General features: G+C 35.3%; 1 protein-coding gene across 2 annotated transcripts in view; it reads left to right on the top strand.

Moving 5' to 3' along the window:
• The window catches only part of FSTL5 (follistatin like 5), a 341,876-nt gene that overhangs the window by 297,475 nt on the left and 19,226 nt on the right, over nt 1-25,175 (top strand). For both annotated transcript variants that reach the window (XM_049833673.1, XM_049833682.1), the window contains 2 exons: nt 6,082-6,189; nt 7,424-7,548. In XM_049833673.1, coding sequence (XP_049689630.1) covers nt 6,082-6,189; nt 7,424-7,548 — 233 coding nt within the window. The remainder of the gene's footprint in view (nt 1-6,081; nt 6,190-7,423; nt 7,549-25,175) is intronic.

The following is a 25,175-nucleotide window of genomic DNA, read 5'->3' on the forward strand; positions in this document are numbered from 1 at the left end:
TTGGGAGGCAGAAAATTAACATGAAAATACCTCTTATAAATATTAATCAAGTGGTTGAGGAAACGAGTTCTTTGGGAAGTTTCTGTCTTGAGGTACTTTTCACTTGAAAATGGAGATTCGTTAAAATAGAATCTTATCACAGCAATGTGTCTATCAGTTTTGACAGGAAAGGTCAGGAGGTTAGGTTTGGCTACGGAAGGTGGAGGAATATTATTCAGTAAGCTTTTCAGACAGAGAAATTACTGAAATTGTGGAAGACACAACACTGCCCTTAGTCAAGATTGGAGACTATGAATTTGAACTTCTTCTCTATTCCTCTCTGCTGTGTAGGTAGTACTATCAGTTTCTCAGTCTCTGGGTTGCTGGAGATACTCTGCTTAGTCAAAATAATTCATTGGGTAAAAGAGAGAAACCAATTCTATGGTACAGGGATTAATGCAGTCTTATTGTTTGTGGAAGACCAAGGTACAAGGCAATGCTAAAATGGATATTAGGTTTTTGGAGCTGTACAGTTCCCTCAGAAGAGCCTGAGAGAGTCACACTATATTCCAAATGGTCAGTAGTCTTGCTGGGATGGAGTAAAAATTTGATGTTTAGTTGCTACCACTCAAATCAAATACTATAACCACTGTACTCTTGTCTCTCTCTCTTTCTTTTTTTTCCTTTATGTATCTGGTGGTATCAATGATATCATTGTACTAGCAGGTTAAATAGGGGATCAACATGAGGACAAATTTTAGTCCATGGAATTATTAAAGACATGTGAAAATGCATTTAGAAAAAAATAGCCATAAACTCGTTAAATTCTAAAAATATATTTTCTGAATATAAAGAGAATATTTAAAGTCTGAAAATGTTTGTGTTAACAAGGCAAATGGAAAAGGCAAAATCGTAATATTTTTTGCTGTTTGGTTTCTGCCTAGTATTCCCACCATATTACATCATTTTTCTTTCTTTTTTTTTTTTTTTTAAATCAGACACATACATACAATAGAATATATTTCATTATATAGTCTTTAGTCCTTCAGGATGATGTCATTTGACCAGAAAACTTAGTTTTATTTCACTTTCAGTGGCAAAAAAAAGTCAATCAATTATAGTTGGGGACTGTCAACAGTCCTGTCAGCAGACAAGGGGCTTGTTTTTCGGTTGGGTTTTTGTGTTTGTGTTGGTTTTTTTTAAAGTACATTAGAGATCGTATAAAATCTTGAAATTTACTTTAAAAGCAGAGTTGTTCTTTTTCTGAGATAAAATTATTTCCTGGGCAAGGAGCTCTGAAACTAGTTAATAACTTGTTAACAATCCTGCTCTGTTTATTGGAAGGAAGGACACTTGTAAGTGAAACTGATAAAGAGGTTTTGACACCACACTGGGTGTTCTGGTTCAAATTTTAATCATAGAAATGTGCCTAACATCTACAGGGTTACTTACAGTATCATCACAATCATAGGAAACAGATGTTCTTTAGCTAAATAAAACGTGGTGTTTTTTTTTAAATTAGAAATCTAATCTAAATTGTTAATAAAAATATCTAAATAGAGTTTTTGTTCATGCCATTTGCCTTTTTCACCAATAAATGAATGAAAACCTTTAATGCATAGATTATACATCATATATTGGGCTCTGGGGAGGCCTTATTATGCCTTTTCAATAGCTAAAGGGTCTCATAAGAAAGATAGGGACAGATTTTTTAATAGGGCTTGTAGCGATAGGACAAGGGGTACTGGTTTTAAACTAAAAGAGGGTGGGTGCAGACTACATATAAGGAAGAATTTTTTATGATGAGGGTGGTGAAACACTGGCACAGGTTGCCCAAATTGGTGGTAGGTGCCCCATCCCTGGAAACAGCCCAGGTCGGGCTGGACGGGGCTCTGAGCAACCTGATCTAGTTGAAGGTGCCCCTGCTCATTGTAGGGGGTTGGACTAGATGACATTTAAAGGTCCCTTCTAACCTAAACTACTCTATGAATCTATAATATTAGTGTACATATGTATTATGTAAATTAATTTAAAAATTAAAAATACATAGCAAAATAGCAATTTTAAAATTACATTAACAACAAATAATTTGAATTTTAATAATTTTGCATTCTTTAAACATCTTCATTTTCTGTCTTCTGTATTCTATGTCAGCTGGCTCAGCAGACATAGCTTCCTCAAAACCTGACCTATCCGAATGGTGACAGGGACTTATAAAATGTTTTCTTCAAAACGTTAATAACAAAAAGTTAGTAATTTTTTGTTCTTTTACTTTTTTTTGTTTTGTTAAATTGACCTTTGCATATCAAAGTAGAGATGAACTGAGTGGATACTGAATTTTTGTTTTCTGAAAACAAGACATTTTTATAACCAATTCAATATATTTCTTCAGGAAGAGAGTCTAAAAAATATACTCTTACTGCAGTCCACATATTTGAAGGACTGGAATCTCTGGCAATGGTTTCCCCGGTCTCTGGCTGACATTCATGTGTCATTTTGCTTACCTACAGATGATGGATGAAATACCAATTTAATTGCATTTATTAGCATTTAGACTCCAGTGGCAAGAGCATATTATGCCTTTTGAGCTCACTGAAAAATATAAGAGAAGTTGGAGGTTCTTTTAAACTGAGGTTTTATGGAATAGTTTGATTGGTAGACTCTTCTAATTTGCCTTCAGTTACATTAGATATTATTTTACTAAGTACTTTACCATTAACTGAATGTTTAGAGATACTTACCACAATGTTGTATGTTAAATAAAAAGTAAAATTCAATAAATTAGCCACATTAAAAGTACACCCCTCCCCCAAAAGTGATTCTCCAGTTTTCGGATGGAGTCAGATAGGTTGCTGTTCTATCACATAATTATTCAAGTTTCTGTAATGAGCTGAAAAACAGACATACCGGATGCCTAGGTACTACACAGAGCTTTGTGCACTAAGTCTGTGCTCCTTAGCAAATATATTGAGCTAAAACCAGATCCTCCACAAACCTTCATTCTAGTCCAGGGGAAAAAACAACAACAAAGCTTTCACTTTCAAAGGAATTTTATTCTGACGGATAGAATAGTATTGCTTTTCCATTACTTTAATAATATCCAGATCGTGAACTTAGGGAGGTATAAGATGTAATTTATCCCACCTGTGGAAACCTTTTGAAAGAACTACAGTCTCAGTTTTGATGGTTCTGGGATGTTTAGATATTAATGGTAAATTATCTTTCCATGTCACAATACTTAACATAGACATTTGGTAAGACAATATGACTAAGGGATAACAGATGAACTGGATAAGTAAATTAAACCGAGTGTGTTACTGTCACTTTTAGGCACCTGAGCAGAATTTCTGCTGTTTGTTACTGACCTGAATATTATTTCCTGGGATACACTTAGCCAAATACATGGGAAATGTGCTATGGGACTTGCTCTGTGTGCAGCTTAACCATGCCGGTATTCAAAACAGACTTAAAAAAAAGCAAGTAAAAGTAGTTGCAAACAAAATAAATCATGAAAGCACAAAACCTATACAATCTTTTACACATAGTATAAGACTATAAAAAATAAAACCACTGCTGATTCACAGATGGCTTTTAGAATTGAAGTAAAGCTAATTTGGAATTTAGTGACAAGTCAAGAGGTATTTTGTTCAGCATTTCTTGTAACAAGCATGGCCCTGTCTTCCTTAGCTTTCAACAATAAGCATTTATTTTTGGGTTCGGTTTTTGCAAGGAGCAAGATTTTTTCTAACCATTAAATGTTGCTCTACTCATATCATATGCATGTACACAAACACACATGCGAAGAGGAAGCAAGGAAGGGAATTCAATTTCTCAGTCAGATCAGTGTCTTTTCATTACTTACAGTACTGCCTAGCACAGAAAAAGGAAAAAAAAGTAATTGATTTTTGGAAAACAGTTACTAAGCTGTTCAGAAATGAGAGCATTTTGCTTACTAGACTGCCTTTTCTCTAAGTGTCATATTAATACAGAGGATATTATTTACCTTTTAACTATTTCTATTCTATATCTTGAAGAAGAAACCACCTATCTGCTCTGTAAAACCAAGGTTTCAAAAATGCATACTCTAGTAGGAACAAATGTGGAGAAAACGTCGTATTTTGAAAGTGAGCAGCACTCTCAATAAAAATTCTGCCAAGGTGCAAAAAACCTAAAGACAACTAACAATGTGTTTGAAAGGGCTTTAAGTTGTGTAACTGTGCTGTTTTCTGTGTAAAAATAATGTTGATTTGGTTTTCCTTGTTACGGTGTTTTCTCTGAGGTACTACTATGTATGTTATGTTTATTCCTTTCTACTGTGAAAGTTAACATATAAGATGTGTGTACAGGCGCACATGTAACAACGAGATTTGAGGATGATTTATTTCTGACAACTGTATTTATCAAAATAAGTACTTAAAGAAGATTCTAGAGCAGATTAAATTGAAATGTATTGGAAACATGGATGGTGTATCTTTAGAGAGATATGTGTAGACTTTCTGATTTAGCCAGGTAACTCCCATTATAACGTTACGTACTTGCTTTCATTTGTAAATTCTTGAAAGCAAGCACTGTCACCTGCAATTGCCCAGTATGGCTTAGCAGGGCACCGTTAACTGGGATGACTTGGAGGCACGCTGAAGCGAACAGAGCTCGTCATGGTTCAGTCCGCACCGTGCTGCTGGCAGATCAGCCTGGCTAGGTAGAAACAGCCGTGAAAGCCTGCTTCTGAGGTGCTCAGTTCCTTTCTGCTGCTGGCTTCTCTCTTGGGAGCTGCATTAACTGTGCTTGGCTCCACAGGCCATTCCTTCTCCTCCTTCTCTTGCTTCTTCTCCTTCTTCTTCTGGCAGTGCCAAGGCACAGACCCTGAGCACAGCTGGCACTCGTTCGGCAGAACGTGTACGGGTCAGACCTTCTGTCCGGGGAAGCCAAAAGGGAATTTGACACACCTGAACAAATTAGCCGTACAACAGCCCAAGGATTATTTTAGACAACTTGTGTTCTAGCCTGCAGCAGGAAAATGTTATCAAACACAAATGACCTTTTTCAAGGGGTATCCTTTTGATTTTAAATGAGCCATTGAGCAACCTGGCTTCATTTTCTATTTTCAAAAGGAAAAACAAATTCTGCCTAGATGAAGCTGTGGCTTGCAACACCTCAGGAGTACAGTTAAGTATCATCAGCAGTCTCAGCCAGCCATTAGTGCATTATCTTGAGGATCTACATCATTAGTTTAAATTAGGTTCACTTAATTAGCCAGCTGGTACTCTCCTTGACAAACTGATAAACAAGCTGTGCTTTACGGTTCCATGATGGTGAGAATAAAAAACAATTTCCACCTATTTTTTTCTGCTTTAATGATGAAAATAGAAAGGTAATCCCCCCAGTTTTTTACCTTGTGCAGAATGTCTCTTAATCAAACATGTTGTCCTCCCATTTCATACCTCTGAAGTCTTCAGTTCCTCTCATAATGAAGTGCAGAGCTCGCCTATCCAGAAGGTTTGTGGTCTCAAGAGACAGTGCTCAAGGTTGTAGTGAAAACACTTCGGTTCTGATCACAAGTCTACCAAAAGTAGCAACTGTAATTGGAAAACATAGGAAAACAATCTTTTCAACTGCAACAAAATATACCCAGTTTAGCAGAGATAGGAAGCTTTGGGTGTTGGTTTTACGCAGGAGTGTGTACTAACACCTTGCATTGATTTCAGAATGTGGCTTGAGACTACTCTTCCCTTTTTAGCTATTTTCCAATAATTGCGTTAGTTTTTAAACTGATACGTATAAAGTGAAAGTGATGGTAAGGGAGGAAGAGAAGTACTTTTTTACTTGATTTAATACCTTTGTTTTCAGCTTCTTAATATTTCCATATAAGGGTAATTTTGATGCCAAATGTTAGCACACATAATGAGTAAAAATCACTTTTTCAGCAATTTAGTAACTTTGAATCAGAGAGCTGTTTCAACAATTGGCAACATAGTTTTTAAATACAGTCTGAAAACATCAGGAAATGCATGTCCAGTCATCAATTTAATTCAAGCATATATATTATTTTTTCTTTTGAAAATGTGACAGAAACTAAGGATTTCTATTGTTATTATGTTTCAGGCAGTAAGTACAGATCCTGTTCCAGTGAAACTACACTACGATAAATCACATGATCAAGTCTGGGTGCTGAGCTGGGGCAACATGGAAAAAAATTCACCAACTTTGCAGGTGAGGTGATCAGAAATATGCAAGGAAATCTAGACAAGTTGAACCTTTGTGTAATCGCAACATTTTTTAATATTTTTCTTTAAGCATTAATATCATGGCCCCAGTACCAGCAGTGACACGATTTCAGGTAGCCAGAAAACAATTCAGACAGCTGACTTTGCTAAAAAAGTTAGAGATTATTTTCAACACCCTTACTCAGAAGCTACAATGCAAAATTGATAGAAGACTAAGGAATACAGCCGAAAGCAGCAGCATGTTTTGTAACTGCCAGTCTTTGAGAGCAAACTTGCTGTTTATGATGGTTTTGTCCCTAATCAAAGGATAAACTGAATTTTAGGCATATTCTTATTTCACTAAATTATACTGATGCTCTGGAAGCTCCATCTTCATTTACTGGTTTTTTTTCAGATGTAAAATATTAAAAAGCAAAAAAATGAGTAACATTTGAAAACACCTTTTTAGCGCCTACAGACTCTTAGTAACTATGAGCATGCAAGGTAATCTGTGGGAGTTTAGCTTTCACTTGTCCGCAGAAAATGACTGATAATTGATTCAATCTTACCATGTTTTAAAGCAACTCATCATCTTCGCTCTCATTTTTCCTTTCAGTCCAGATAATTGATTATTTTCTCTTTTTTTGTCGGCTCTTAAGTACATGTATACCTCAGAGAAGGTTCGAGATTTAGGGATTCGAGGGAAATTGGTTCATAGCAACTTAAGGAATGTGTAAACTCTAATCAACTTGCTCTTCTGAAGTATGTCTGTGCTATGTTGAGTTACCTCATGCTTGACAAGAATTGGGAGTATACATAGCCATAGCTTCCTGTGGATCAGTTGACAACATCTTATCTTTTCACTGTGGCTGAAGTGCTTAAGAAATTCCATCTCACTCTAGGATCTAGTATTAAAAAAAAAAAAAAGATAAACAGAAGACTTTGTTGGCACCAAGAACTGCTAAAGGCTTTAGGAATGTAAATGAGTAAATACGGACACAGTGGTGGAAAAAAAAAGGGGGGAAAAAGTAAATATGAAGATTAAGTGGTCAGGTATGTAACAGTTCTCTGAAATCTTCAATGTTGATCAGCTTTACTCACTGTCATTTGTGTTCTTTTTCTTGGTAACTGAAGGATAATACAAGAGATGGAATACAGAGGCAATACTGTTAATTTATTTGGACACAGATTAAATTTTGAAATAGTATTTCTATAGTTTATAATGATGTTACTTTATGTAGGTGATAACACAAGCCAGTGGGAGTGTTTCTCATCACACAATCCATACTCAGCCAGTGGGAAAGCAGTTTGACAGAGTAGATGACTTTTTCATTCCAGCTACAACCCTTATCATTACCCATATAAGGTAAGTTTTAGCTGAATTATAATTAACTTTCAAATGAATTACATAACATTGTCTCCAAAGAAAACATAATTTAAAAACCTTGAGCATCTGAGACCATGCCCCCTACTTCAATACTGGTTTGAAACATCCTTCTTCATAAACAAATTAAATGAGAGTTTTACTGAAACCAAGCTCGATATCAGAATAAACACCTTTATTATAATTTTTCTTCCTTATCTCACCAGAAGTTCAAAAGTTACACTGCTCTACATAATAAAATTGAGATGCAATATCATCTAGGGTTTTCTTGAGGAATTGATAACTGTAATATTCAGATAATTTTCTAATTTAGGAGCATAAATCTTAATTTGTAAATAACATTTACTAATTTCTTCTACTGCTCACAGTAGTTGCCATATATAGTATTTGCCATATTGTATCACATGTATGTTGTATTGGAGTTACTCTCTTGATTAATGGACCAGAAAGAAACACTTCTGGATTTCTAAAAGGAGTTGTGATATAACATAACTTAACTCTTTATGAACCGGCTTCTCCTGCTCATTCAGTTCTTTCTACCTGTTTTTTCATCAGGTTCTCTGTTTTCAAAACAAGCCATGACTGTGCATGTAACATAAACTCTGTTTAGACACATGAATAAAATCAGTCTTATTTCATGGGTGCTGAGTTTATGATGTTAAAAGGTTCATGTTGTAATCCATGCCAGCACACACTGTAAATTTTGAGGACTTTAGTTATTTCTCTCAGTGAATGTAGGATTATCTTTGTGTTTGTCCAAAGAACAGACAAGTTCTGGCTCTGATAGAAATACTCTTAAGTACGGAAGAATGGAACAAAGTAACCAGTTGGATTTTAAAAGACATATGGGACAGAGAAAGAGAGTGTGAGGAAAAGAGGGCAACACTTAGTACAGGCATAAAGCAGAAATCTTTTCAGGATCTCCCCAAGGCCTCTTAAATGAAAATCTATTTTTCTTCCTCAAAATACATTAGTAAGAATGTGAAATATCATTTTCTTTTCATATTTTTCCTGTAACTTTTCTACCTGTAAGGATTGAAACATTCTGCAATCTAGGATTTGTACATCTGAATATTGCATTAATATGTTAGCACTTTATATGTTTAGGACTGCTAGTTTCTTTGCAAGCTGACGCAGGCCCATTTCAGCTCAAAACACCTCTGCAAATAATTAACTCAATTGTTTATTCTGCTCTTCCAAGTTCAAGTTTCTATAGAAATGCTTTCATTAGGATGATCTTAACTGTCCTAGACATCATCATTTACTTTTAGCTAAAATCTCAAATCGCATATGTAAATATGCATCTCCATTAAAAAAGATATAATTTCTGATTATTGTGAGTGGTAGTGTTTTAAATGTGAAAACATGCAATTTAGGATGATTTTACAATTGATTCCAGAATTTACTCTATATGTGCCTGTGATGAATCTAGTCTTCTGTATCAAAAAACATTTGGCTTCTCCTAAAGAGGTTGTTGATGAAAGATAATTTTTTTTTTAATTTTCTGCAAAACTCTTAACTAACAAGTAAATTAGCAATCAGCTATATGCAATTTAAAAAGGAATGTGTAAATTAATATAGCTGAATAGTAAATTGACTCTAAGTACCATTACTGCCACAGTTTTTTAATTGAGTAGATAAATGCACGTTGTATCCCTGAAGTAATCTGCAGTCCTCATACTCAGCCTTAGAAAAGCATTAAATAATTCTGCTACATTTGGAACAGGTATGACTTGAGAGAACAAATGTTACTGCTTCATGAACTACCAAGTACTAGAGGTACTACCCCAACAGAACTGACATTTAGATACATTAATTTTCAGGTAAATAGGAAAAGAAAAAGATGCTTAGGGATAAACATCATCCAAGGAGGGAAACCAGGGTTGGGAAAAGAAAAATAGGCCCAGTCCAAAGCTAGTGAGGAACATATCTTGTCTAACTGAAACAATTTTAAGTTGATATTTTGCCTAAATAGGTCAAGTAGGCGCTTTCTGCTTTGCATCGTGAGTCACAGCTACCTTCAACTGATGAGTCATTTCACCTGCCCTATATGCAATTTAGGAGGAAAGAGAATTAAAGAATAAAAGAGAACCCACAGAAATAAAAAAAAAAAGGAATATGAAATTCAATTAAACAGTAAAAGAATAAAATTGAATAAGTGATTGCAGAGAGACAATAAATGCACGTCAATTCAGGCCTAGCGTAATTATCTTGTTGTGACTTTTACACACCCACCCCCACGCCACCCCCTTTTTTTTTGCATTCACATGCCAGATAAAGACCAAAAGAAAATATCTGGAGTCTGACAAAAGCCTGCCGTAGTTTGTCCAATGCTAAAACTACAGATGTGGGGGTTTTAAGCAACAAAATCAATTCAACAGGAATTAACTATTTGACCTACTCATGAGCTTACTTGAAATGCAAATAATCTTATTTTAGTTTTCTAAAATGCTATCTAATTCTAAGTGACTTTTCTAGAAAAGGAAAAAAAAACCACTATGTAGTCAAATATTATATTTTTATTTTGTATGTATCCTTTCAAGAGCTATTTATGTGAGGTTAGTCCTTAAAGAATTTGCCTCACATAAAATATCTGTCCTTCAAGTACTTCAATTTTTTCATTTAAATAAAAATGAATGGTGAAAACCAGCTACAAGGGAAATAACCCCACTGGCTGAGTTAGCTGGTATGGTTAGCTGCTCAAGGGCCCTATTTACTCTTTGTTAGAAGTTAGTTCCCTTTGATTGTGCAACACCAACCAGCCCCTTCCAGAAAAATGAAAGCTTTCTGTGGCTATGTGCATTTGTCACCTGGAAACTAAAATTTTGAATGGTGGAGCAGAAGACAGAGAGTGCACGGCTTACTAAGTTAGCATCCAGAACCAAACTTTCTGTCTGAATAAAGGCATTTTAAGCAAAAAAGCTATACCACTTAAAAGTATGAATTTTCCTAACACAATTAACAGAAACCATCTACTACCACCTACAGTGTATTACCATCTGTTGCATATTCTGTCCAATCAGTTATTCTTTAATCATGTGAAGAACAAGTGACAGAAGGTAAAGATAGGTAGGCTTGTTAACAAGTAGGAACAGAAAAAAAAGGTGAATAATTTAAAGCTATTGTGGGTCATTAACTTTTTCTTTTTCATAATATCTGAAATATTAATTGGTAGTAATACATATATATGTATTTAAAACTTGTTGCAATTTAGTTTTATTTAAGAAATGATGGAACTATACATTTGCTTTACTTACATGGGTTGTTATGGAAATGGGCTGCCCATTATTTAGAAGGAAAACTCCACACATTTTAATGGTCTCTTGGGCAGCAGATAATTTAGGATGCACTTCCACCACAGCAGACATTTGAAGAGGTACTAAAAATTTTGGTCTGAGGTAAACAATAATTGATTCCCCCCCCCCCCCCCCCCAAAAAAAAAAAAAAAAAAATTCCCAGACTTTTCCTAGCAGAGACTGACACAATGTTTCATTGTACTTACAGTACAGCAGGAGTCAGGGCAAATAACTTTTTGGTTTGAGAACCAACAAGCGTATCACTCATGCTCTGAACAACTGTGATGAGCCATCAAAGCAGCAGCTAAGCAAACTAAGTATGCATGAGCCAAAAGAAGTAGAGGAAGAATAGACCAGTTCTGTTATTTTAAAACCTTCTTTTATAATGGGTGGATAGTTGATACGTGTACAGAAAAGGACAGGAAAAGAAGCTTGATCATTTTAGGGAGAGAAATGTAGTATGTTCAGTACAATTGGTTAGTTTTGGGGGCGTGGGGAGGTGTCTCCCTGTCTTTTATGTTCCAGTCAAACTATTTCCTTCCACTGCTGAGATCAAGGAGAAACAGTTTTGTGCAGTCAAACAACATTAGGAATCAATGTTTTGTCTGTAATCCATCTGCAACTGCTAACCATTGGTAAATATATATATTTAAAAAAAAAAAGAAAATACATATTAGTTTTAGTAAAAATCTACTAATTACCTCCCTAATAATGCATAGAGTGCCCCACTGACGTTTCCAGCTAGCAAATGCCGGTTTGTACAGAGTCACAGCAGCAGATAGATCAGGTTGGCACCCCATGATAAGGCTCTAAAAATGTAGGTGACTTAATTCTAGAATTTCTGTGTGGTTTTTTGACAAGACTAGTTCACCTGCTGACTCTAAGGGAGAGATTGCCTCATGCCTTTGAGCATTCTTTCATGATGGAAATGAAATTCCTTCTTTTTCTCACAAAACTTTTAAAATGCAAGCTTGGAGGAAGTCAGGGTTTCCTGTGGTTTTCATGAGTTTCCTGTGCCAGGTAGTTGTAGTGCAATGCACAAAAATTCTTAGTCAATCAGCAATGAAAAAGAGTCTATGGCACAAACCGGTAATAATCCTTAATAGAACCTGTTGCCGAAATCCGGAATAAAACTCCTTAACAGCAATAAGAAGTTAAGAAGCAGGCACTCCTTTATTGCAGCGCTGGGCACACAGGGGATCGCTCCACCTAGTGTGTGCACCGGTCTGATTTAATCATGCAGGTTAAATATACACCTGTCATACATATTCACTAGATTTCTGGGAAATATTATACATAATCATCAATTGTCCGAAAGATCATTAGCATATGTAAATGTCCTTTTACGCAAGCATAGTGAAGTCTCTGGTGGTCTTCATAAGCCCTCTGGTGGTCTTCCATAGTCTTCCTCACCTTGTCTGATAGTTGACCTTTCTTATACGATTCTGTGCAGTACAATTTTACCACTTACATAAAAGTACATTCAATGTTAATTCTTAAATTTAACGTTTCTAGTGATTGGCCCCCAGTTACATCACCTCATCAATATTCTTATACTATGACATCCATTGGTTAATCTTACTTATCCCATTAACTGGTCTTTTGATCAAAGTAGGGTTTGTAAACCACAGAGCTAAGATCCATAACGATCTCTCTCTTTGCTCTTTAAAGCAAAACACTACAATCTAACAAATCTATCTAAATTTCTATGGTTAGCCGATCTAAGACAATACTTATTCTTTTATAATTCCTTACTGGACATTTTGTATGTTCCTAGGTTTCTATAACTATTGCAAGCTTCAAACTCCTATTCTACAGCCTTTTTCCCTTTTAACTAAGCCTGACTCATGTTAAATTCTAATTTTTATCAAATATTGGTAACAAACCCTTCATGAAGTTTGCCCAGGCTTGCTGTTGGAAGTCTGAAGATTTCCAAGGGAAGAAATTATATGTTCATCTTGCATATCTTGAAAAAAGCCTGTCCTGCTGTCATCATTTGTTTTGTTTTACTTCTGATGTGCACTCACTGCCAATATATGTTGAACTATACCAAGAGAATGAATGAATGTAAAGCATTGTTTTTCATGCACGCCGTCACGCCCATATTTTCAGTGCACACAGCTTGAAAAAAAATAATCTCCCTCTCCCCCCAGTTGTGTTGCAAAGTTATCAGTCACTGGGGCCACAAAAGTAGACAGGATGAGATCTGTTAATCTGTAATAAATGGTAAAAATCCGAAGGGTTTTTTTGGTTTTTTTTTTTCAGTTAGTACTGAAGCTTATTCCTTTTGTAGATGCACCTTTTAATAATTGAGTGTATATATTTTCAATATCCGGCCTTATACATTTACTGAGAAGAAAATTTTATTCAGTGAACTATTTTTTGTGCCAAAGCAGTTCAGAGCAACCAATGATCTTGTCCTTAATTGTCTGCTAATACCATTCCTTATCATAAAAATAGACATTTGCAATTAGTACGTGTGATGGCCGCAAAAAGATGACTTGTACAATACTCATGAAAATATATTCTTGGAAGCCTAAGGAGCAAAAGGGCTGATTATTTCAGCTCCACGGTTCATAAATCAAAGTGAACAAAAGATAATTGGAATAAATTAAGGTCTGTCATTACACTGCTGTAAAATGTTTCAAAAGCAATATTAAATGAACTCGCTCTAATGGAGTAACTCTAACTTTTTAGATGTTTTAATCTTTTTAGCAAGTATTTTAAATGTCATACAGTTACCTGACCTAACAAGTGGGAGAATGAGCAATCAACTCACTGGTGGGATGATTCAGGATCTGAATAGAGTTAAAATATTCTCAGTTTGAGTTTTCTCTTTCTTTCATTTCTCTGTTGTGTATGGTAATAGAGGAAGCAGTCTTTCTAAAATTATACTTATTCATTTGCAAAAAACAGTCCAAAAACTAAGCTTTTCTTTAAGAGGTAATTGGAATGTGCTGCCAATGCATTCATGTGAACCTTCTTAAATGAAACCCATGCGGGGCGGTGATTCAGTAAATTCACACTTCATTCCAGAGTTTAAGCCCCTACAGAGGTGTGAAGTAGCTGAAGGACTGAGAGCATTTTCAGTATTTCTATGCAAATAAGCAAACAGAAAATATTTTTCTTCAAAAAGCCTACATAGTCGGAAAGAACTTTATTTTCAGTGGTTTGCAAGTCAAACAATGGAAGTGTTAAATGGTGAGTCAGCTGTAGACAAAGCATCGATAGAAGAGGTAGAATTAATTTGGGGGCTGAATTTTTCACACAGACAATATGATTTAGTTCAACGATAAGGGGCAATTTAATATTTTATAGATTCAGTTGAGAGGGCACATTAGGGGGATGGAAAGTTTGAAACAGTTCTTGGTCATCGAGCTGTAAGCATATATAGTGCTACAGGGGAAATAACTTGAAAACTTGAGGAACTGGAGAAAGAAGCTCAGTAATACCAGGGCAAGCAGAGAAGATCTAGAAAGTAACTGCAATTTCTAATAACGATTGTAGAATCTATTAATGGAATCCTTCCATGTAGGATTCCTACAAGGTAGCACAGCACACAAAGGAGGTCCATCTGGGTTAGGGGTTCACTCTGCAGTTTCCCAATCTCTAAACTGTGTGTTTGTGAAAGTAGTGCTAAATGGAAACCTTGTAGTCATTCTTTCCTCTCTCTGTGTATTTGCCCCTCAAAAGGAGAACCCTTCTGGTCCATGAATGTGTTGCTTTTGAAAAAGAAGCTCATAGGAACTTCTGGGAAAGATGGGAGACAGTAAAAAGTCTTTATCTGCATCTTTTTTGCTTTAAATAGTGGATTTTACATCTTTGTTCCAGAGGGAATATGAAGAATGAAAGATTGAGAGATTCAGTTCAGACAGTTTAAATGCTCTGAAACTTACTTTGTTCAGCTACCACCACTGGCGACAGCAATTACTGTTGAAATAAGTGCCTCTAGAAAATGTGCAGGTACTCTTTAGTGTATCAAACCTATATTCTCCACTTCATTCCTCCTCTGTTCACACATCCTTGCCCCAAAAATCTAGGAGTTTATAAATGTAGCCACTATCTTCAAACTAGCAAGCTCCCAATCCTTTACGTACACACAAGATATGCCATAAGCCCGTACTTATGCTTCATCTGTATCCTCCTTCAGCTCCATTCCTATATTCTAACTCAAAAGGACCTGTGTTTGCAGGCTTTAAAGTGTACTAGGCAGTAAGGATTCCCAACCTGCAGAAATTATGAAGCAACTGCCAGCACTCCACAAATACAGTTAAGATTTGCTGTCACTGAAATCTGGCAAAGACCTGATGTTCTGAGGTGTATATGACATCTTTTAATACAGGTAATTTTGGAATTCATGGAGAAAATATTTTGAATTTTAAAGTTCATTTTCAGCTCAGTGTTATGAAATTTAATTAATAGTTAATTACACATTTAAATGTAGCTAAAATAATATTTTTTTTTTATAATGTAGTGAAATCTGTGATGGTTTCTAACCTTGCAATATATATGTACGTATGTGTACACAAACGCACACATATAGACATATATAAGAAATCGGTCTTGAAAACTATCTTGTTTCTGGAATCAGTTATCCTGCATGCCTTCTCCCATGTCAGCTGACAATACACTACAAATGCTGCTTGACCAGTCTATTCAACTCATGCTCCAAATCTTTTCCTCTTAGGTAGCTTCAGAAAAACTTCACAAAACTCTCAAAATGACAGCTGTCAACAGAAAAAAAGATGATATCAAAAAACATTTCCACTTCAGTGTGGCTCTTCAGAAATGAAAATTCCCTTCAAATGTTGCCTAAAATGTGAGATTGCAGGTAGCCTTTGTAGTGCTGTAAAACTATAGCATCAGTAAAGGAAAATTCCTTATGTTCTACTTGTCTTTCCTCATTAGCTCAGGAAATGGCCAGAACCTGGCTTAAGTAAGTCTAGCCTGCTCTACTAAAGCAAAGGGTAGTTTAGCTAAACTGTAAATGTTTTTCACACTGTAAGTTTTTTCCCTTTTGCATGTGCAGAAGTCATTACAGCAATATTTACCTTTGGGGTAATATGATCTGTCCATCTGAAGTGGCCAAACCAACTATTGTTATAAATAAATAACTGTTGTACCTGTCTCCTAGTACCTATCTGGTTTTAAAAATTCTGCATGTATCAGTATGTGAAAATACATGACACAATGAGATGTATAAAAATGTAATCGGCTATAGGAAGAAACTAATCCCTGCAATTATGGCATATAATTTGTTGTACCCAGTGATTAGAAGTTACCTTATTTTAGTGCTACCTTAATTACTCAATGGTTTTCCAAATAAACCAAATTATGAAGATTCATTTATTATCATTGAGGCAGTCTTAAAATTATGTAATTAACCATTTTTCTGTATATTTGCTAATAAAGTACCACAGCACAATTATTTGAAAAAATTGTGCTGGGTCTGGCATGGATGGAGTTAATTTTCTTGATAGCAGCCGGAATGGTGCTGTGTTTTAGGTCTGTGACTTTGGAACAGTAAAAATTTGTTTGGAAATCTTCATTTGTCCATTTCTATTTTTAAACACTTAGAATAGATTTTTATTCATCATGTCTAAGCTTTCCTATTTGATGTTGTGTTACAAACCTATCTTTCAATTTTTAGTAAAACTGAGATGCTTGTGTGATCATATCAATCAAAGACTTTAAGGAAACTTCCAAATCTATATGGATAGACTGTTTTGTCTGTATTCCTTCCATGGGTTCCCAACCGTCAGCATGCAACATTTTCTTGTGGACAAAATATCCAAACTTTCATCTTAACAGAGCCACCACCATCAGCCCCCCACCCCCTGTATTGCCTACAAATTAGAACACAGCAACTTGCCATGATGTGCCTGATTTTTTTCCCCATGATAATCATATTTTTTCAATACAAATGTAATCTCTGGTGCTTTTATGTGCCAAATATAATAAGTTATCATATTTTTTTACATACCAAAAAAATCTTTTTTTTTTGGTTCAGCTTAGTATTTTCTTAATTTAGGTCACTAGTAAAAAAAAAGGGCGGGAGAGAAAGGAGTTGTGGTAAAGTTCAAATATTTGTTCTTTTGAGTATTTGCATATGCCAAGCTATAATGGTATGTGAACTTCATTTTTAAAATGAAGAAAAAGATCTTTTGAGACTGTTTTGACATATGTAATTTATCACCTTTGTAATCCTTATCTCTACCTCATTATTCATTTTCTACTAGTGCTGACTGTTTCTTTTGGCGTATATAATTTGGCTGTGCATTCCATATGACATCTGCCCACCTTGATTTTACCACATTTTCTGGCGTGCCAGATCTTCTTAATCCTATCATACCTTGTACTGACATTTAGCCCCATCTTTAGGAATGTCTTTTGTTCACTGTGTCTGTGTAGCTTGCCCTTCTTTGACTTTTATTGCTTTAAAACTGAAGTGATTTTTTTTTTTATTGAATTGCTAGCTCTCCTTCCCTACAAGGTACAAGAAAGAAGAATACTGCCAACACTGCTGCCAACACTACAAATACACTTTTGCTGAGAATAAGTTCCTTTATGATATAACACAAACAGTTTCATGTATTCCTGGATTCTAAAAATCTAGAAATTAAGGTGCTTTCCTTTGTCCTAAAATTTCTTGGATTATTTTCTTGTGAACACTATAATCATTGGACAACAGTTTGCAATAATTAAAAAGTGTATTGTATATACACGTTGCAAGTGTTCCAAGAGAGAGCCCTCAGAAAATTCATAGACTCCTGCATCACTAGTATCCTGAAAATTCAGGATTTATCCCGACCCTGTGCAAATGTACACTGAATGTGAGTCAGAAGTCCTGAGCTATGTGCAACATGTTAAAACAAGTCAGCTCTTTCAGCAAGATCTAAAAAAATGACTGAAGAAGCCACCATAGTATCTAGCCAGCTAATGGGAAATTTTCCTGGTTGTTCTTTACACATGGATCATTTGAAGATATTCTTCCAAACAAATTTGGGGTGACTGTCCATTTCCTTCCTCTGGATCTCTAGTGAGATATGACTTAAATGCTGTGCAAGTAAAATCTTAAACTGAAATAGTAATGAAATAAGATTAAAAAAAAAAATAGAAATTACAAATAAGAATGTAATTTTAAAAGGATATCAGGCAGTATACTATTTTTGTTATCAATATGAGACTTCTGTTAAGAAATTTTTAGCTTTCTCTTGTAAGCTTTTACATGATTTATCCAGCTGAGTTACAAGAGACAGCTTGCATAGAGCCTCTCCCACAAGTAAGTGTTTGAAAGATTGTATCACTTATGATTTTTCTCCCTGAGTGAAAAATACCACAGTAAGAATGAGGATTTTTTTTGATGGTACTTATAATGTCATTCACTCTGGCTCAGCAGCATTAAATTTGTGGTGCTCATTTTTTTTTGGAATCTAGAGCTAATCTTATTAAATATAATGTAGGATAAACTCAGAAGCTATGCTTCCGTTGTCATCCATTACTGAAAGTTTACTAAAACTCAAAACCTATTTATTTTATAACAACCATTCCTGTCTCAGTCGCTTATTTTCTAGGAATGGAAATTTTTCTATTCAAATTAGAGCTCTGAGCACAAAGCTTAATTTGAAGAGATCTCTTTATTCTAAAAACATACCACTTGTCAGGAGTTCTTCAAGCCCTTGTGGAAATGATGTTTCTTCCCTTCTGTCTTGCATGGCTTTCTTGAAGTTCTTGATATCCTTATTTTTGCAAATAATGGTCAGTATGTGCTGAGAGAGAAAAAGAGAACGAAAGAATCCTTTTAGTGTGTTTGTTCACCATTGACTGGGTTCTCAGCCATCCAACTTAATCTTTTTTTCACTGAATTCCCTTACTGAGAATGGAAGTAGAGAAAACATGTTCAATTCTATGAGGTATGTATAAAGTGATAGCAAAAAAAGAATAAAGATCTTCAGTGCTTCGAGAACAAATCTGTGAATATCAGTCTCTGAAATCTTGGAATACTTAGTATAAACATCACTTCCCTTTCATTCAGATCTCTCGGGTGATGTTCAGCAGTTGTTATCACCTCTGAGAAGCACAGCAGGCCCTTTGTGGGATTTCACACGCCTCCCCCCTGCTCCTGCCCGCCAGTCTTTGCGGTATCCATCCCTCTTCTATTTCAATATATTTCAGGGTCTAATCAGGAATTTTATTACTAAGAGAATCCGCTCCCATATATCTAAAAATGTAGGTTTCATAGATCTTACAATTTAATATTAAGTTCCTTTCTGAATTAATCTATGAAGACCTATATTTCTTTGTAACAATATTATCAAGTAAACTTGTGAAGCGTATATGACTTCTGATGGATTGGATCTCTGCTGGCATCCATTTTTAATCCTAAAATGGTATTCCTAAATCCGCATCCACAATTAAGAATAAAAACAGTATTGATTTTCATTGAAAACAAATTCTATCTCTATATTAATTTTTCTCTTTCCTCCCACATAGTTTATAAATTTCAGAGAAGTCCTGTTGTTGTATAGATATTTTTTCTTCCAATTGGAAAGGTACAGTTGAGGTATTTAATGTGCAAGTCTGTAAGATCTCAGAAACCTGAAGTTTTCAAAACCCAGAACCCAAGCAAGAGTACAACAAAATAGTCAATACTTTTAGAAAATGAGACCTGCCATCAAATTCCATTCTTCCTCAGAACTGACCTTTTCATTCATCTAACATAACTGATAGTGATGATCTTGTTTTCCACTAAAATTTTGCATTTTCCATTAGAGTGACCCCACAACCTTCTGTTCTGTGTTTTCTAATTTTCTTTTTTTTTGGCCAATTTTTTTCCCCCATTCCTATTTCTTAGGACTACTATGTTAATATTTCCCAGGTATAGAGATTACTGCTGCAAGTGTTATTTCCATCTTTTTTAGGAGGCAGTAATTCATTTACAGTAATTGAAGTAAGTAAATAAATAAGATCGGTGAAGAGGACAAAAATCTTTTACAGATGTGTGTGTGATTATACATGTTCACACACATGAATGCTTACAAAAATAGAGAATTATCAAGATGTTCTCCAAGATGTAGATATGTCCTCAAATAGAAACACTTTGTGCTTAATGCTGTTCTATAGAAATACCAAAGAAGGAGAAAAAAAGCCTTTTCTGATGTCAAACAAAAATATAAAGCAAGTGTTCTTAATGTAGTAAAGAGCATCAGGAACAAAATTAGGAAAACAAACTTCAAAGGTCAGAGACTGTGATAGTACCCAAAAGAAAGGCACCATTTGTGCTAATGAGCAACAGCTACTGGGTAAAATCCACTTAGCCTTTTGTTATCATCAGGCAACCAATTCTGAACTGCAGAAATTAAAGAAAAGTCTTTTCTCTGCAACCTGCCAGAAATGAACTATTCTAGGCAACAGTAATTTTGTAAGTCCTGAGGGGAAGAATGTTATGCCCTTGCAATGCTGACAGTTTTTGAGATCAGAAACACTTCCAAAATGAAAGGTGTGTTTTCTATCTAGAGGTAAATATTTCATTTGTGCAACTTACTACAATAATTGTAATAGAAAATGACAACGAAAAAGAAATTGTGTATTTTAAAATTACTTAAGTAGGAAAATTAATTGTGTGATGATTTAAATGGTACAAATGCAAGGCCTCTGAAGTAAAATAAATCAGTGTGAACAGTCTTCCTTAGAATCATCTGTGTATGGATATAAAGTGAATAGCAATTTTAACAAAGGAAATAATGGTTGCAGTGTTATATGTTAAGTTCTTAGAAAATCCATGGTTAGAAGGACAAGGGCTTTTTTTTATTGTTCTTGTGCTGGCGATGAAATCTCAAAGGACCAGGGAAGGCAGTTGAGCTATACAGCTAAGAAAATAGTTTTTAGACCAATTTCCCTTTTTCCTTTCCTTAGTTGTTAATATTTCCTTCTTCAGAGCTACTGTGGATAACTTCATTTAATCAGGAAAAAAAATGTTTGCTATATAACATACTTCTATTTTGAATTTTGTTTAAATGATAATACTTTCCCATGTTGCCAGATTAGAAGCTTTTTATAGGATCAAGGTCTACCCTGATCCTCTAACAGACTGTTCTTGAGCAGTTAATGGCATTTACTTTGAGTCCCAGAAAACTTTTGGCCAGCAGATTTGATCAAACTTTGTAGTAATAAAGCTTTGTCTTCCTAGGGTGATTTTTTTTTTTGCATAAATTTTGAAAAAAATGGTCCCTGATGTATAGAATGTTGAGTGGCTTTAAACACAAATGTTATTCACTCAGGATAAAGTAGATAATGTTTATTATTATTTTCTTGAATTAAGTTATACAGGTTAAAAAACTTCTCTTTTGCACAACAATACTGCTGTTTCCTTCTTGTACAGATAGTTTTGATTGTAGCTCATCTAATTCCCTTCTCTTTTACTTGCTTTCTGTTTTGAGAACATAATTTTCCTTAAGTGTTAGATCTCAGATATCTCTTTAAAAAATGTCTATTGACGTCATGAGGGTAATCTGTGGATGTAGGGCCAGAAACAAAAAGGAGAGAGGAGATCAGTTTTTACATCTTCTTCTTCTTCTTCTATTCTGTTGATCTTTCTGAACTCAACAATAAATACAGTTTTATGTTAATATATTAATTTTTTTTTAAAAAAAATATCCTTATTTCTAGGAAAAATTTTCTTAAGCTTTTTTTTTCTCATCTTTTTAACCAGTGCTTAGATATTTCCTCTTTTGCAGTTGCAGTAGTAAGTAATATATATGGGTTGTCTAAAGGAAGAAAATAACATACAGGAAGGCAGGTTGTTAATTTACTGCTTTTTGGCAGCTCCACACTAGCATCTTGCTTGGCTATTCTTAGTGCATAGGAAATGCAAACTAACTTGCTGTATCTGAAGGGTGGAAAAGAATGATACCTTGCAAAAATGGTTTTGAAGATGCAGTGTCAGAATTCATATGACTTTAAAACTTTGTATGGAATTTCTGGTCCATTATTAATTCATACTTGACTAAAACTTCCCATCAAAATAAGATTGCATCTTCACTAATTTTTACAGCTACAGGTCTCAGTATTATCCTTCAGTCTGAATAACTACTGGAGATGCAGTATTATTACGGGATGAAATGAAGGTTTTCAAATACAGCAAATGAATATAAACTTTGTTCATACTGGGCTGCCCTAAGTCCTGCCTTCTGTTTCAGTTCTTCATTATTTTTTTTCTCTTGTGACCTTTGCTTTAGTATGTTTTGAACAATAAGCCTGTATAAATCTCACAGTATTATAAAGGTAATAAATAAAGGTAAGACAAATTGGGCCTAACTGTGGTATAGTTAATTCAAGTAATAGTGCCTCAGTAGGCTTGAATTTCGTCCTGGTTTGTCTACGCAGGATCCATGCTCTAGAATGTGAAAAGTGGTGTAACATAGGTGGTGTACCATTCCCTTGCACAGCTTTCATAGTTCCTGTCTGCACAAACAGAAATACTTTTAAAATTAATCTTTTAAAATGGGAAATTTCCTATACTTTTAAAATTAGTAGATACAGCATGATTACTAGCCACATTCCATTATATTTAGTATTTCTTGAAAAATATTTGTTATAACTTGCAAATACAGTGTCTGAGTGAGAGATATTAAAAGTCGTATGACATGATTTCATCTTGATAATTTGCAGTAGTCTATGCTGTTAGTTCTAACAGACTGTCAAATGCTTTAATAGGGACATGAAAATGTAGTTTGCTAAGATACAGTGATAAACAACATTGCTTTTGGTTCAATTATAAGACTTTCATGCGATTCTTCGAGCTCTGCAAAACCCTAAGAAGATAAAAATGAAAAGCAGACTCTGAAGAGCTCTGAAGAGCTTTTATTTGTCTTTTTGATGACTCTCTAGCCTTGAGAAAATATTGAACCTGATTATTATGGCTGGAAAAGTACACTTTTTGTGGAGAGTGAATTCATGGTTTTCTGTTAAAGCTACCCTTTGAGAGCTGTGAAACCATCTTCAGAGATCCCTGAAAATTCTGGGAGGGACATCCTGTCTGCTTTTAGCTCTGTTTTGCATGGAGACTTCTACAACATTCTTCTCCCTGTCCAGGCACTTGTAGCAGTGCTAGCTGCTCCTCTAAGCAGTCATTTTCATTTCTGACCACGAAGGGAAGCTTTAACAGCCTCTACAGCTCTGTGACACCTGAACTTATTATAATGGCTTGGAGAAACAGACAATCACATTTCAAGCATAATTGTAGCTTTTACTCACATCCTGATGTAGTGTTAGTCACTTAAACTTCAATTTTCCAAGTCTCTGCAAATTTTTACAGGGCTAGTTTTGGATACTGTGCTTTAATTCCTATAGGTTGCTTATGGTGAGTGTGAGGTTCAGATTGTAGGCACCTAGATTTAGGTGTGAAAATACAGTGTATCCATGGGTGTAGCTGTCTGTCTTTTGCTATAGTTAATGGAGATCTAGTCTATACAGCTAGTGGAGTCTAGAAGGCAATTTTGCTCAACCCTACAGGGCTCTGGCACTGGTCATCTTAACAAATTCTCTAGACTCTGTTGACTGCATGGACTTGATCTCTGCTGGCAAAAATAGCAACTTAGATGTTTAACTCATATGCAGACAAGTAGTTACGCATAGAAATGTAGGTGTCTACAGGAAAGGAATACTGCCTGTAGAGGGGAATTCTTGTAGTGAGGAGTTATGGTGAGGCTGAACATTCATAATGGCAGTTCTTCAGCCTCCTTATTGCCTGCTGATATGATTGTAGAGAAAGGAAGCAGCTGTGCTCAATTAGGACTGCAGAAATATGTTTTTTCTTGTTTATTTCAAAGCAGTAAGGATGTAAATATAAACACGTTGATATGTTTATGTACTCTGAAAGAGACAGGGTTAAGCCATATATTGGTTTTGTAATTTTTTATTTCCTGGTTCATATATCAATTTTTAATAAACTGATGAAAAGACCAGATTATTATAAATACAGTACTTAAAATTATACTGGCCATTGTGGCAGTGTACTCATTTTGCATGTGTGCTTAATCTAAAGTACACCTTTTTTTAATCTTAAGGAGTATTACTTGAAATCCTTATCAGAACCACCCAAAATTCAGCTCTGTGTGGCTTGAGATCTAGCACTGTTATTCTAAATGATACATGATACTGAAATACGAGCATTCAACTATCCAATTCATTAACTGTGTCATGGAAATGTTTATCTTTGATCCTAAGGGGAGGGAGTATGCCTATCCCTTGAGAGGACAAGGAAAGGTCACCACTTTCAAGGATTCTACCATTTGACCTGAAAAAGCATCAGTGGGCTCCTCACAGGCAAATTTAGAAGACACAGGATTGTGCAGAGAGGAGCAGTGAAAACAATTGGAGCATTAGGACTGAAGCCTAGAATATGTGAAGCAAAAAAGATTTTTACTCATCCACTTCTGGTATTGGAAGAAACAGTCAAAGGAGAAATGCCCTAGTGTATGTTTTTGTCCCTGTATTTCAACTGCAGACTGAGATATTACAACTGCTATATATAAACATACACATGTATACATATTTATGTTACGTAACACATGCACTTTCAATATCAGATAATACATACCTCCATTAAAACTACAGACTGGGAATAAGTATACCGCAGGTATGTGAGAGTCCTATTTCATGCAGTCTCAGCACTGCACCGGTGGGTTTTGTTTTCCCTCTTATCCCCCGCTCTGTCCTATAGGATTTACATGACAGAAGAAGGGTCTGAAGACAGGGGAATTCATAGATGTTTAAGGATCTTTTGCTACACACCTGTACACAGTCGTAACAAAATGGTAGCAGAATCCTTGTCAGTTTTAATCTGCTTTACATTAAATATGAAATACAATAGCTCACAAGATGGGTGTTTGCCCTATGGCTATATCAGCTGCCTTCAGAGAAGGCTGGGCAGTATACAACCTCATTGTGTAATGGCTATGTATTTTGGTTTGAAAACAACGTCAACCCTTTCCAGATATGGAAAGGGATGCTAGAATATGGCACTGCTGAAGTTGAGGCAATCATTACCGACCTTCTGGCACTGGGAATAAGTTTCTCATTAAGCCTTTCCCCAATACTAAAAAACAGGAGAAAATTTACTTAGGTACTACTGGGATGAAGATGGGGAGTTATGCATACAAGTGTGACATCTTGTAACCAGGAAACCTTTCATAGAACTGAGTGAGTCACTGCAGATTTCAAGCTTCTGTTTTTCAGGTTCATTTACCACTACCAGTACATAATGCAGTCTACCAATGATATTTCTATGATACATTTTGTAATTAATTTATT

This window comes from Accipiter gentilis, chromosome 3 (genome assembly GCF_929443795.1).
Source record: "Accipiter gentilis chromosome 3, bAccGen1.1, whole genome shotgun sequence".
Taxonomy (NCBI): Eukaryota; Metazoa; Chordata; class Aves; order Accipitriformes; family Accipitridae; genus Astur; species Astur gentilis.